Below are 14987 nucleotides of genomic sequence, written 5' to 3'. Positions count from 1 at the left end.
TTGGAGAGACGATAGCCTGACAGCATAGCCTCAGTGTTAAGGGATAACCCTTTAGAAGTGAGATGAGAAGGAATTTCTTCTGCTAGAGGGTGGTGAAACTGTGGAATTCATTTCCGCAGAAGTTTGTGGAGGCCAAGTCACTGAGTGACTTTAAGACAGAGATAGATAGGAACCAAGGGTTATACAGAGATGGCAGGAGAATGGGGTTAAGAAACATATCAGCCATGGTCATATAGTGGAGCAAACCTGATGGGCCAAATGGCCTAATTCTGCTCCTACGTCTTATGATATTCCAAACTCTTACTGGCAATGTGACAATGAATGATTCTATATGTTGTCATTCACTCAATATATGTAACTTGCCCAGTTTTATACAATTTGTATTGACAATTAGTTCAAATTTAAGTGGTTTTCAATTAAGATTATTTCTAAGTACAAAGTATGAAAAACTAGTGACTGAATCATCAAGGGGAAGTCGTCAAATTATGGATGCATAAGTTATGTTTTTCTATTTTTAAATGTGTATATATTCAAATTGAATATTTCCTCAAGTAATCTTTCACCAACTTTGCCACATCACCAAACATCTAAAAACAAAATATCATGGACGCTGGAAATCAAAAAAAAAGAGAAAATGCTGGAGCAACTCAGCAGGTCTGGCAGCATCTTTGGATAGGGGACCCAAGTTAATGTCATATTGAACTCAAAAAGCTAACTCAGTTCCTCTATCCACAGATGCTGCCAGACCTACTGAGTTTCTCCAGTATTCTGTCTTCATATTTCACTGTGTTTCACCGACTCGAAGACCAGCTAAAGCCAAGTTTCTTTTTTTAAGTTTGAAATGATACATGCTATATAAATAGATCTATTGGAACTAGTGGTTTTACACAAAATCAATTATGAGTCATAACCAGTGAGAGCTCAAACACCAACACACTCATTTGGCATAAATACCTAGCTCTCAGCTTACATTTTCTCATACATAAGAACAAAGAATAAAGAAGAAATTAAATGACAAAACGCTAGGGAATACTGAAATATTTTCACTTTAAGTTTTTAATATGTAAGCAAATACTGAAGACACAATTAGTGAAGTATATTCAGACAGAACAAACTGGAAGAGCAGTAAAGAGATAAGCCAAGAATACAGCATATTTCTAAACACCAGTACCTTCTAACTTCATGAGTTCTGGGCAGTAGTAATGAATGACTGCCAGAAGTGAACAGCCATCACATACATCCCTCATTAAATCTTCCATTAAAGGGAAAAATGGCAACTGCTTGTTCAAGGGGTGATCACGTCGATAACGAACCTGACACAATAATAAAGATAAGTTTTTTTAAAAAATTGTAACCATTATCTAATGTTGTAGCAACTTAGGTGGCACTGTATACTATCACCTCTGCAAGCAATGTATTTATATCAAAAACAAAAAAAGTGTTATTTTCTATCCAAAATTTCCTTTCAGCAGCCCAAGCTTTCTTAGGATCAGTATTTGTTCAATAGACTGTGTATTTAATGTGATACTCAAGATATGTTAAGAGGCGATCTGGAAGAACATACTCAGAAGAATTTGAAATAATAGCAATAGAGTACAAAAATGTTGCAAAACAGCCCCTATAAAAATGGAGTTGATAACTAACCTTAATACAAGCTTACTTATACCTTTTTTCCATACCTTTGTACAAGTGTGGAGAAGCAAGTGATTTTACAGCACAGTTGATACTTGCACAATACCAGGAAAACAAAATGTTGATTGTTTGTTGCCAATATAATTAGTTTATAGCAAAATTGCCAATGTCTTATCCAGGAATGAAATACAAAAGTTAAAAAAAAAGCTTTAGTAAAATAATTCCATACCCAATCCTAATTCTATTCTAAAAAACACATTATTAAGCCATACACAAAGAACAAAAATGTTATAAATACAAATTATAAGTAATTATGGTATAACTCCAATAATGCTGGCATATGTCATTTTACTGATTTTAGTAGCAAGGGCGTGTCTACATTTGGTCAGTTAAGAATCTACTCCTCACTGTTTCCCACAAAATAAATCAAGCCGGTTTCTTTACACCATGTTTGGCAACATTTTTTGAATAGAAAGTACACACCCAGAATTTTTAGAAATTTTGTTTACCCTGAAATCACATTAGGTGGTGCAAAACTTAAGTGACAATGTGATTCACAATTTTAATAAATTGATATTTATATTGGTTAAATATGCCATAAGAAGACTTCTCTATGAAAACATGTTTTCCTTGAAATAAGGAAAACCTTTGAAAACCAGAGGATAACTAAAAAAGCAATACTGGGGGAGGAGATGAAATATAAGGGTAAGCTAGCCAGTAATGTAAAACAAGAAAATAAGAGTTTTCTTAAGATACATAGAAAGGTAGGTGGGGCAAGAATGGGTTTGGACTGCTGGAAAATGAGGCTGGAGAAATAGTAATGGGTAACAAAGAAAAGGCAGTTCAAGCTCTTTTGGTCAAGTTAACCTTATTTATTGCTAACCTGAAGCAACCAAATTTTCAAACATATTGAACAGTCTATACTCAAAATTTCCATTTTGAAAAGATTTTGAAAGCTTATATAAAGAATGCAAGCTAAGTGCCTGGGTAGTAGTCTTCTCTCAAAGTCAGTAAGGTATAAGAATGAAGTTTCACTTCAAGGTTTTGAGAACAGAGTTTAGTCTGACAGAGGACTATATTGTTTAAGGTATCAATTTTCAGATGAAAAATTTAAACAATGGCATATGTCAGATGAATGTTAATTGTTCAGACATAGAAAACTAATGAGTTCACCCAATATCCTGGTCAACATTCTCCCTTTATCCAGTGATTCAAAACTTCGCTCATTTATCATTTGTAGGATCGAGTTGAGCACAATCTTGTGTCTATTTAATGATATTTGCACTTCAAAAAAAATTATTTAATATGAAGTTCAGAATCAGAGTAAGCTATTTTGCTTTATGCTAGTTAAATCCGACAGTGTTTATGACACTTGTGCTTAAGAAAAGCACAAAAATAGTTTGCTATAGTTTGATACAAAGCTATTATAGTACAGTTACAACTTCAGTGACAAGATTTTCAAATGTCTGGAGCACGAAGGAGAATCCAAATATAAACTCAAATTAAAAATAACATTTATTCAGAAAAAAAAATGGTGCAGCATTGCTAACCACACTAGTGCTAGTAATGGAAACCACTGCATAAAATTCCAAGACAGAATACTGTCATCTCCTTAAAACAAAAGTTACAAACAATTTCATTGTTTCTTTCATGAAATTGTATTTAAGCAGCTTCATTAGTTAATTTATCTGGAAGGTATTCTTAACCTAGCCCACTTTAGTGCTACTGTTATGTCAAGAGCACATTTTAATTTATCTTTCCTAGATTAATAGAGCCATGGAGAGTTTACAGTGCTAATCTGCTTTGTATCCACACATTAACATGAAAACAGTTGATGGACAATGAAGCCCAAGCTTCCAAATAATTATGAGTTTGTAATTAAACAGTACTGATTATGAACGATCTAGGGTGGAGTCTGCTGTTGGTGTGACCATTAGCTTGTTAGAATGCTACAGAGTACGCAACCAAAACTACAAAAATCAATGCTAGGCAATTGAATTTGTCAAGCTCAGTAAACGGATTCAACAGATCATCTATTTTAACATTACTCATCAAGATAATTTTAGCAAAAATTAAATCATGGTTTCTGAAAAAACAAAGTTAATGTAGTATTTGTGCACTCAAATCTTTACAAAACACTTGACCAACGTGGAAGACAATCTAAAGATACATAAATTAACATATCTCTTATTTGCATATAATTTAACGCCTATTTTGCAACATCATGCAAGAGACAAAAATCCATTTAAAATATTAAAGTAAGAATTTAAATGCTTGTATCAATTGGGTTGCTGCTCTTGGCTGAAAGGCAATATTGTGATAATGGGGTGCCAATGAAAAATGCAAATATTTTAAACCTGTGATAAATCAATATTCCAAAACTGACACTAAAGCAACCAGATTGGTTTAAGGAACTTTGAATAAACATTTATACTTAGCACAAAGGAAATATAACTTCAAAACAACAGGATAATTCTAGTTCCATAGTAGTTTTTCAGAAATTGTATAAACTATGCATTAATTTTCAATAAAGCTCTCAGAAGTACTAGCTAGCCACATATTTTGAAAGCATTTTGCAGTAGATACTGCAGAATTTGCAAAATTGAGGATTTTAAAGTTGGTGCATCATTTAAAAATATGCACATTGCACTGTATAAAGAGATGAAGAAGCATACTATACCACCCGAGCATATTCCTCTGGCTCCAACATGCGGTGTGCTATGGCATGCATCAGATTATACTAGCACAAACAGAAGACAGGAAAGATGATGAAAGAAACAATGAAAGATACACAGACATGCAGAAAATTGTAAACTTTCAAAGGGGAATGTCAAAAGACTTCAAGCATACCCAAACTTTGTACAGTCTTTGTACAATAAAGGGATGGGGAGTTGCAATTTTGCAATGGAAAGGGTTAAGGGTGGAATGCAGAGAGTAACAGACTTTATGTTGGTCTTCAGATTGGGGGAACATGAGATCACTGTTTTGATGCTTTATATTCATTAAATAAATTTATCATTTTAGTATTTTGTGCAATAGTTATCATATCAACAGCTTTTTTGAAAAATTATGAAGTTAAACATAGCATCTCTGTACAAAGGTGACAACAGATGGCTTGTGTTCTTTTATGTTTTTACACTAACTACCAATGAAAACATCAGCAACTGTGGTGTATTTATATTTGGAAAATTATGAGGGTTTTGACAGGTCCCAAGAATTTTTCTGCAGAAGAAAACATACATCCATGTCCACAACTAAAGACAATGGAAAGGACACTGCTTTAAGAGGATTTAAGCACATGCACATCTCACAATGAAACAACCTGATGAGGAGCAAAAATATTCAATGTTTGAGAGCACCTAAGGCAAAAAGATCTACTGAATAATCCAATTGATTCACAATGCCCTAATTTCTAAACAAAATAGAAGATAGAATGTTACAACACAGTGCAGGACCTTCGGCCCTCAATGTTGCGCTGACCTGCTAAATTAATCTGATGCCCATCTAACCTATACCGTTCCATTATCATCCATACGTATGTCCAATGCCTGTTTAAATGCCTTTAATGTAGGCGAGCCTACTACTGTTGCAGGCAGGCCATTCCACACCCCTACTACTCTGAGTAAAGAAACTACCCCTAATATCTGTCCTAAATCTGTCACCCCTCAATTTAAAACTATGTCCCCTCACGTTAACTTTCACTATTCGAGGAAAAAGGCTCTCCCTGTCCACCCTATCTAACCCTCTTCTCTTAAATGTCTCAATTAAATCACCTCTCAACCACCTTCTCTCCAACAAAAACAGCCTCAGTTCCCCTAGCCTTTCCTCATAAGACCTTCCTTCCATACCAAGCAACATTCTAGTAAGTCTCCTCTGAACCCTTTGCAGTGACCAGAACTGTACCCGATACTCCAGGTGTGGCCTTACCGGTGTCCTGTATAGCTGAAGCATGACCTCATGGCTCTGAAACTCAATCCCCCTACCAATAAACACCAACACACCATGTGCTTTCATATCAACCTTGGTGGCATCTTTCAGGGATTTAAGCATCTCTCTGTTCATCTACACTACCAAGAATTTTACCATTAGCCCAGTACTCTGCATTCCTATTACTCCTTCCAAAGTGAACTACCTCTGCATTAAACTCTATTTGCGACTTCTCAGCCCAGCTCTGCATCTTATCTATGTCCCTCTGTACTCCACAATATCGTTCAGCACTATCCACAATCTGCTTCCTTAGGGTCATCTGCAAATTTACTAATCCATTCTTCTATGCCCACCTCCAGATCATTTAGAAAAATGACAAACAGCAGTGGCCCCAAAACAGATCCTTCAGCACACCACTGGTAACTGACCTCCAGGATGAACATTTCCCAACAACCACTTTTCTTTCAGCTAACCAATTTCTGAACCAAACCCCTAAATCACATCAAAACCCAAAACTCCTTATTTTGTGCAATAGCCTACCGTGTGGAACCTTATCAAATGCCTTACTGAAAACGTTCTCAGCTATCAAACTGAAACTGCACACATTGGATATAGTGCTTAAAATCAACACATAGAACATGGGTCCCTTGGTGTTTAAAAAATATACCAGAACATTCATTTCTTCAACAAATCGTTTCTATTTCTCAAGCAATTGTTTCAAAATCTCAATAGTGTTTTCTGATGTCCTAATACTTTCAGCAATAAACAACAAAGCATCTTCTGAACAATGAAACTAGTCTTTACAGTGTAACATGAGCCCATGCTTTGTATGTGGTAAATACTCATGATTAGTGAAAGAAAAACATATTGATAGTCTGGAGCTTGCAGGTGAAATAATAAAGCCAATAGCTCCAATAAGTCTTTGCTGCATTTAAGCTTTGTTTTAAATAATCAGATACCTCTACAATATTCACAAAGTTTTAATTCCTTAAAATGCGTTCTTTAGAAATAAACCTGATTAGAAAGACTGTTTGTAGATGCAAAAATTGTTATTTATTGCTGTTGTTAGTTCAGAAGAATGGAGAATGACTGAAGTACAAATAGAAGGTTAGTAGCTCACTTACGGGCACCAGCTTCCAATACCATTTTGAAGGAGACTGCCCAAAAAGCAGGGAAAGGAGTTAGAATTCAAGCATCAAAAGGACAAGGAGTAAAGCTTGGTTACAGCATTATAAAGACCAGAGATAAGCAAGTATAAAACACACTGTTCAGTTAAACCATTAACATTTTATGAAATTGTATTCTTTTTACATATAAGCCAAATGAAAGGCTGACAACCATCATGATCAGCAGGCTTTGTTTTTTTTTGCTCCAGTACATCTAAGTTGTAAGTGAACACTTTTGCTTTAATTAAGGACCATTGAGTAATGTTCAGAAGAACCAATCTGATCAGAGATCCCACAAAATGGGAACATGTGGCACCTTTGACAGTATTAAATATAGATTTAAAGCAACAGCTTTTAGTGACCAAATCAGAGTGACACACTAAAATAAAATCATCTGAAAAGTAGCAAGAGCAGATTTGAGTAAAATGCTAACTAAATCTCAATTATATTGCAGTATCAAAGACTGTTAAATCAAATTTTGAGCAGCATTCTTTGCCTAATCTGTCATTCTCCCTATCTGTGTAAAATTATTAATTCCTTGTGGGACTTATTTTAGATTTAAAGAATAGTTGAAGGCTTGGGCTTGTGAAGTTACACTAAATTGAAGACTATCCAGAGTTAACATGATTATAGTCATTCATGCCATATCTCTGTATAAGTATGCTCATTGTTATCCTTAGAAATGTAACAAAACAGCAATCGATGTCAAAGATTCTCACCATTTTTTTATACAATTGTCTCTAATTTCAATTGTTTAGTGCAGAGGCTATGCACTACTCCACACAGGCACAGGAATATTCAGAGGAAGAACTACATTCAATACTTCAAGAAAATTCTCAAAACCCGCATTCATAATATTTAGCATTTTTGAATGATTCCCACCCCATTCAATTCTTTAAATTAGTCAATTTCTTAAAGAATATTTACAGCCTCACCAATTGTCATGATGTTTCAAACAGTTATCCATTGAAAATGGTAAATAGTTCAATATTATTTGAAAAAGCAAAATTTCTCTTGATCTGGGGCACATTTCAGGCAAAAATGACAGGAAAAAGGACTATTGAGAAAACAAAAAAAAATTACAAATTACTGCAAAAGGTTAAATATGACCAAAAAGACAACATGACACTTTTCTTACAAATTAACATGTAAGATGCAGTAAATGCTGCTAAAACCTGATCTCACCCAGTGATGCTACAAACTGGCCTACTCTTTCCAGCATTGTTGGAGAAGGTGAGATAATACAGAACAGACTGACTAAATATGGAAATAATGTTTCCCATGGCTGGATTGGTAGGGGAGACCTCCGAAACCAGAGGAAACGGTCTCAGATTAAAGGCAGGCCATTTAGGACTGAGGGGAGAATGGATTTCTTCTCTTAGAGCGCATCGAATCCTTGAAATTCCCTTCCCAAAGGCTAGAGGCTCAATTGTTGAATATGCTTAAAATCAAGATTGACAGTTTTCTACATACTAAAACATCAACTTATACAGCAATCGTCCAGAAAGAACAGACATAATCTCACTGTATGGCAGAGAGAGCATGAAGAATTGAATGGCCATGCATGTTCCTATTTCTCATGTTCTTATGTTTATGTCCTTGTGCATTATACCATATAATGTAACATAGTCCTTTTCCTTTTATAATGCTATTGACTGACTGTTTATCACCAGCATTTTGTTTTCTCTTTCAGATTTCAGTTTTATGTTTAAATCTTACCAGGTAGATCTAAAGCCTCATCAGCCTGGAACAATACAAGTATTATGCCAACCAAGATATATTCCCCATATTAATTCATAATCCCATTTAGATTGCAAGTAAATGTGGCAATAGTTATTTTTTTTTCATCAGATGATCAAAAATAGGTTTAAGCAAATCAGGGTAACCAGCTTTCCAGCATGCATATTAATGTGAACATATGGGCAGTCCGCCTCATATTGTGATCATTCAAATCTTCCATCATGTGTGCAAACAATACAGAGAATGAGTAGTTACTCAAAATTAAAGCCTGCTGACCAGACAGTCATCTTAAATCCTTAGAGGCGAGTCTTCAACACACACATTTGAGTTTATCCCTGCAGCTAATTTACACTGAGCAATGAACTAAAGCTCCGACATTGAATTCAATACCAAATTAAGTAGTATGACACTACTTGCAATCCAGTTTAACTATGATGCTAAGATAAAATATATCTTAAAATAGCGATTTTGGAGAAGATTTGTAGCTCAGGTTGTCTTTGTTTAGCCTGTCCCAGGATAGATGTATTGTCCCAGTTGAACTGGTGTCCCTCTTCATCTGTGCGTATGGATAGTTGGTCATGCCTTTTGGTGGTTAGTTGGTGCTCATGTATCCTGGTGGCTAGTTTCCTGCCAGTCTGTCCAATGTAATGTTTGTTGCTGTCCTTGCAGGGTATTTTGTATATGACATTCGTTCTGCTGGTTGTTGGTACAGGTACAGTACATCCATCCTGGGTCAGGCTAAAGAAAGACACACACGGGAATTCCTGGAGGCCTGGCAATCAAACCAGAACTCCATTAACAAACTTATTGACTTGGACTCCATTTACCAACGTCTCAGAAAAAGAACTGGAAGTGATATCACCCACCTTAACAGACCAAGACACATAAATAGCAAGCGGGACAGAGCCACCAGTGCTTCATCGGAGGCTCACTGATGATTTAACCTAGCATGGTGACAAAACATCTGAAAACATATCTACCAACTCAGCAAGCAAACTTACAACCACATCTTAAAATAAGTTGCTTTGAAGAAAAGGAATGAAAAAGCCATTTGTTAGGTCTTCAAATGTGTCTTGAAAACTCAAAAGAGAATAAAATAAGTATTTTTTAAGTTAAGCACAGAAACATGACCATATTCCCAGCAGTTCCTTTTGCATATCTAAAATTGCACTGAACATATGACACAGAAACAGGCCATTTGGCCACACAGCCTATGCCAACTTTTTGCACACACTTGAGCCTTCACTCAACTTTTCTAACTGAAACATACCTTTGCAATCATCTATTTCCTGTTCTTTCAGCTGTTTGTCTAGCCTCTCCTGAAATACATCTATATCATTTGCTTCAGACGTTCCCTGTTTCAGCAAGCTCCACATTTTCACCTCTCAACGAGTAAATAAATTTCTTCGAATTGCCTACTGGTTTTTTTGAAGACTATCTTATATTGATGCCTCTAGTTTAGCTCTTCCCCACAAAAAATAATACTACCTACATGTAAACTCCATCAAAACCTTTCTTAATTTTAAAGACGTCTATGAGGTCACCTCTCAGTTTCTTTTCTCAAGAGACCCAGGCTCGTCTATCCATTCCTGTTATATCCATGCACTTCTGGTATCAGCTATGTAAACCTTCTCTACACACCTCTCCAGTGCCGAAATAATGCCTGGAATCAAAATTAGATATGGGAAGCTGCTTAGATCGATACAAACCTGACTGCCTCTGTCATGATTTTGAATAATGCCTTTTGTTATAATAGATCTCCCATGTAAATATTCAGATCAGCAATTCTACATAATCAGTCATGATACAGTTTTGAGCCTTGTGACACTAGGTGGCATTTTAGCACCCTCAGCTTGTTACCGAGCTTCCCAGACTTCACCTGCTGCTATTCTTAATCTTTCTTCATGCACTTAGAGCAACTTACAGACAACTTTCTATTTCTGCTTCAAATAACTCAGGGCTCTCTTCCACTCAAGGTATTACTCCACATTTAAAAAAAAAATTATTCATATGACATGGATGTCACTGGCTGGACAGCATTCATTGCCTTTCACTAGTTGCCCTTGAGAAGTTCACCATGAGCTGCCTTCTTAAACTACTGTAGTCCACATGTTTTGAGTTGACCCACAGTGCTGTTCGGGAGGGAATTCCAGGATTTTGACCCAGTGAGTGAAGGAATGGCTATATGTTATATCTTTCCAAGTCAGGATGGTGAATGGCTTGGAGAGGAACTTGCAGGTGGTAGTGTTCTCAGATTTCTTCATTCCACTGCCTCAAGTTTAGTCCATTCTACTACTTTAGCCTGTCATTTACATCTTGCTGAACTGCTTTTTGTCTCCAAATCTTCCTCTAAAACTTGCTAATCTGTTTATTCCACTGTCATAAATGTTGCTGCTTTTACTTAATTGGCTCCATTGTTGTCTCCAAATTGTCCTCCTGCTGTGATCTTCCACCCAATTGGTACATACAGGATCTCAACAGCAGGCTATCCTTTTAAATTTTATAGTTTCCTCCCTTTGCCTGCTCCACTAAGTCTGGTCTTTTCTAATTTAATGTTACTGATGGTTGTTGTAAAAGCTTAGGGATACAGAAGCTTGTTTCTTTGTAACCGCTAAACATTAACGTTAATTGCTTCAACAGTTTCTGGTCTCGCCCCAAGCCACTCTATTGCATTGTTAAACAGCAAGAGGTCAAACACCACCAAAAAAGTAAAACTGCACAAAATATTCCCTGATCACTTTAAAAATTTCTGCAGCTATTTTTGCACAATACTTTCACTCCAATGAAGAACCATAAGTCTCAATTGTCCTTGAATCTCTTCCAAACTGTATGGTTATGGGTGTACCTAGTCATAGAGGGTGCAATCATCCAGTCCCAAATGAAATTAATAATAGCAAATCGGTTGGCAAAATATGGTGAGAACAGAAACAAGATTCTGGGTAAACAAAAGAGAAAAGCTCACTTTTCCATTCAAGGTTTTAATGGAAAGATGAGAATCTCTCTAATAAGTGACAATGGTATTTGCATGCATTAAAATCACATTATCTAAATTTATTTCACTTTTATGGAGTTTGCTATTTTCTCAGGCGGTGGGGAGAAGTTGGATGTTGACAGTTCCCAACATGAATGTCTGGGCAGGTACCTGGCATTAGCAACTTGCCAGCACTTTGTCAGATATCCATCTTGACCAACATTTCTCAGCACTCCAGGGAACACTCTACGGGAAGCCTCCACCTACAAGCTTCATCAAATGAAGGGGGACATTGACATACGTACAGCTACATCAGTGCACATTTGGGGCCAACATAACACACTGCATTTTAGAACTCACCAACACCTTACATTACTACTGCAAGACTGCTTTTCTGACAACGACCCACTTCAAGCATAGGAGCAGGATATTTCACAGTGCTCTTCGCTAGGTCTCTTAGCACTCACTTGTTTTGAGCCTGTTTGAATACATCCAAGCATGTCTGTCTTCCTTTACCTTTCAACACTGACAGATAGCCAGGCTGTTTGTCATATTTGGCAGCAATTAATAGTGATGGGGAACTATGGTCGGCCAGAAAGCTGGTGGCTCCATCAGTAAGGAAAGGTGGTGAGGTATCTTGAGTGATACAAATAGGAACTGCAGAGGGCAGGAAGTGTGCTGAGTTCATATGAATCAGAGGTCTCAACCCCACAGGCGATCAGTGAGCCATCGTACATTAAAATATTTAAACGAACAAACACTTTTGAAAAACGATCTGTATCAAACACATTGATCTATTCATTGTAGAAATTGTGACAAAGGCAGGACATGCATTGACCAATGCAGTGCCAAAATAGAAGAAAAAGACCAGAAGAAAAGACCATAGGAGGAAATTAATGGTATCAAGAAAGAAAACCTCAATCATTATTAAATCCGTTAACTGGCAGTGTCAGTGATAAACACAAGTGGCTGTATGTTGAAGACTTCATTTACAATCTTTCAATTGAAAAAGTACATAATACACTTTTTATGCCTCATTTAAATATTAAATTCTAAAGGATGCACAAAGAATAAAATGTATATTTAACAACAATTTTTTTAAAAAGTGGTTTGTTTGATGACACATATCCTTTAAGTACATTTGAGGAAAAACGCATTTAATTGCGAAAGATTGATGAATACTGATCTATGGCATAGGACAACTTGATAAATCCATTAAACTAACCTTTTGGTGACTTGGACTTTCCACAATCTGCTGTTTAAGTTTAAACTCCTTTTCGGTAATCTCTCTCATTTTTAAGTTCACCTGAAATGGCAAGGCAGCAAAGAGATGCATCTTAAAATGGAAATAAATAGGTGTAGGTAAATATGTCATGGAGGGCGGGGCATTGGAAAAATAAAATACTAGTTGTATTCCTAACAGATAAACCCTGATTGAGGAAACATAAAACTAGGAAAACAACCTTCTAGTTTCTTATTTTCCAGCAAACAACATTAGGTAAACACTTTTATTAAATGTATCATGTACATAAACATCTAATAAAGAGCTTTGAAGAGTGTTTAAAAACGTGTAATAATTCTTCGAGACAGGTCACTCTGAAGTAGAAGAGATTAAAAACAAAATGCTGGAAAAAAATTGCCTTCTTTAAAATAAGAGATTACATGTCTGAAATTATACATATGACATATTTAAAACATGTTGCACACTTGTAAAATTAACAGCTGTCAATGCTCACTCAAGAGTCAAAAAGTTGTGAATTTACTTTTAACTCCAGAGCCCTCAGCACAACTACCTAGGCTGACACTGCAGTGCATATCGACACTAATGTCAAATGTGCCAGCTTCCAACTGAAATATTAAAATGGGGTGCCATCTGCTCTCTGTAGTTAACATAAAAGGTCTCAAGACATTACTTCAAAGAACAGGGGAATTATCTAATATTCTGACAAATATTTATCCTTTTAAATTATCTGGTCATTCTCACATTGCTGTTTGTGAGAACTTGCCTTGTTCATAACTGACTAAACATTTCTCTATGCTGCAACAATGCAAAAGTACTTAACTGGTCATTTAGCACTCTGGGATGTACTGTAGTCCTGAGAGGTGATTAATACCACAAACAATACAGATTAGTTACAATTCAAAATGCAATCTTCCTAGTTCACCAACATTAAACTATACAGTCACCATCATTTTTGGTCTAACATTTGAGGTACTGCTATGATCTCACAGTAACATCAAAATTATGAGTTAGCTTTAATGCCCGTCAACATCCAATCTCGTCAGGTCCACCTGCCTTACAGCCAACAGGAAGCAATGCCCAATCATAGCTGACCAGTAATCAAACTGAAAACAATGAAGTTTCTGCAAACAAATCATCCCCTAAATATCATCTTTGATATACTAAATGCCATTCTTTACCATGTTTCAAGGGAAATATCAAGGACTTGAAAGCAATAACTTTAAAAGTCATGTCGGAGATTTTATGTGTATCAATTTTGTAAGCGAACTATCACTGCAGGTAACCAGTTGGATCAATTATTAAGTCAGCCAAATTAATCCTTATAATTCATAACAGCATTACTATAATAAAAAAAAACATTGTGAAGTAAATGAAGAACTCAAATACGCTGCGTTCTTAGTGCAACATGCATTTTCATCATTGTAACTTTATTCAGTCAGCTGATCAACAATCTGGCCTTTTGCCAATGTAGCTAGCTGCCTGAATATCAATTGAACCAACAACCTTCTGTGATTACTGACTGTTGCTATTCATTGCTAACTATTCTATGTTACTAAGCATGTGTTGGGGTAATTACACCTTTACAAAACAGCAACACAAAAAGAATAATACACGAAATGCATGGCATAAACTAAGCTTTTGATAGTTCCTAACTTAGAAATGTAATGAAGCTGAAATGTCTTTCTGTATATTTAACACTGGAAAATTGAAAACCTGCATTGCCTCCAGTGCTTGGGCATCCCCGCCATGTGCTGGTAACTAAGACTGCACAAAGTGTGCCAGGTATAGTCAGACCAAAGCACTTAGCCCTTTGATTGTGACTTCTTCAGAACTGTACATTATTGTTTTGTTTGGCTCTCAAGCTCTAAAGTCCACTGCTTTTGAGATTCAAAATTTTCCTAGTTTTACTTTTACTTCAGACGAATTTTATTACAGAGAGAAAAAAAAATATATATGGAAAAATTAGTCATAGAAAATAGCATGATCACCATGTGAGATTTTCAAATCTCCCCTGGTAAACTGGCAGGGAAAGAAAACAAATGGGAGAAAGGGGATGAATTTGAAAGAAACAACACACACAAGATCCACTTTGGTCAAAAGCCCAACAGAGAAGCAAGTGCAGCAAGATCACATAACAGGAAATGAACTGGAGCAGAGAAATGAAGCAAAAAAGCTGTGGTCAAATCATAATAAGATTTAAGACAATTATTTGGAAAAGTATAGCTGGCAAAAAGCTTGGAGAAAACAACCAAGAAAGTGAAAATAAATTGGAGAAAAAATATCCATTCACAGGATGTGGGCATTGCTA

General features: G+C 36.1%; 1 protein-coding gene across 5 annotated transcripts in view; it reads right to left on the bottom strand.

The window, feature by feature from the left end:
* Nucleotides 1–14987, bottom strand: part of camsap1b (calmodulin regulated spectrin-associated protein 1b) — a 110260-nt gene that overhangs the window by 42479 nt on the left and 52794 nt on the right. For 2 of the 5 annotated variants that reach the window (XM_043720467.2, XM_043720468.2), the window contains exons 4-7: nt 12662–12742; nt 6684–6716; nt 4313–4372; nt 1172–1313 (exon numbers count right to left, since the gene is read on the bottom strand). In XM_043720467.2, coding sequence (XP_043576402.2) covers nt 1172–1313; nt 4313–4372; nt 6684–6716; nt 12662–12742 — 316 coding nt within the window. The remainder of the gene's footprint in view (nt 1–1171; nt 1314–4312; nt 4373–6683; nt 6717–12661; nt 12743–14987) is intronic. The other 3 variants (XM_043720471.2, XM_043720473.2, XM_043720469.2) reach the window with 2 other exon arrangements.

The sequence above is a fragment of the Chiloscyllium plagiosum genome, unplaced genomic scaffold, assembly GCF_037043375.1.
Source record: "Chiloscyllium plagiosum isolate Xiang-an unplaced genomic scaffold, Cpla_swu_hap1 HiC_scaffold_21, whole genome shotgun sequence".
Classification (NCBI taxonomy): domain Eukaryota; kingdom Metazoa; phylum Chordata; class Chondrichthyes; order Orectolobiformes; family Hemiscylliidae; genus Chiloscyllium; species Chiloscyllium plagiosum.
This window is presented reverse-complemented; position numbering and strand designations above follow the sequence as displayed.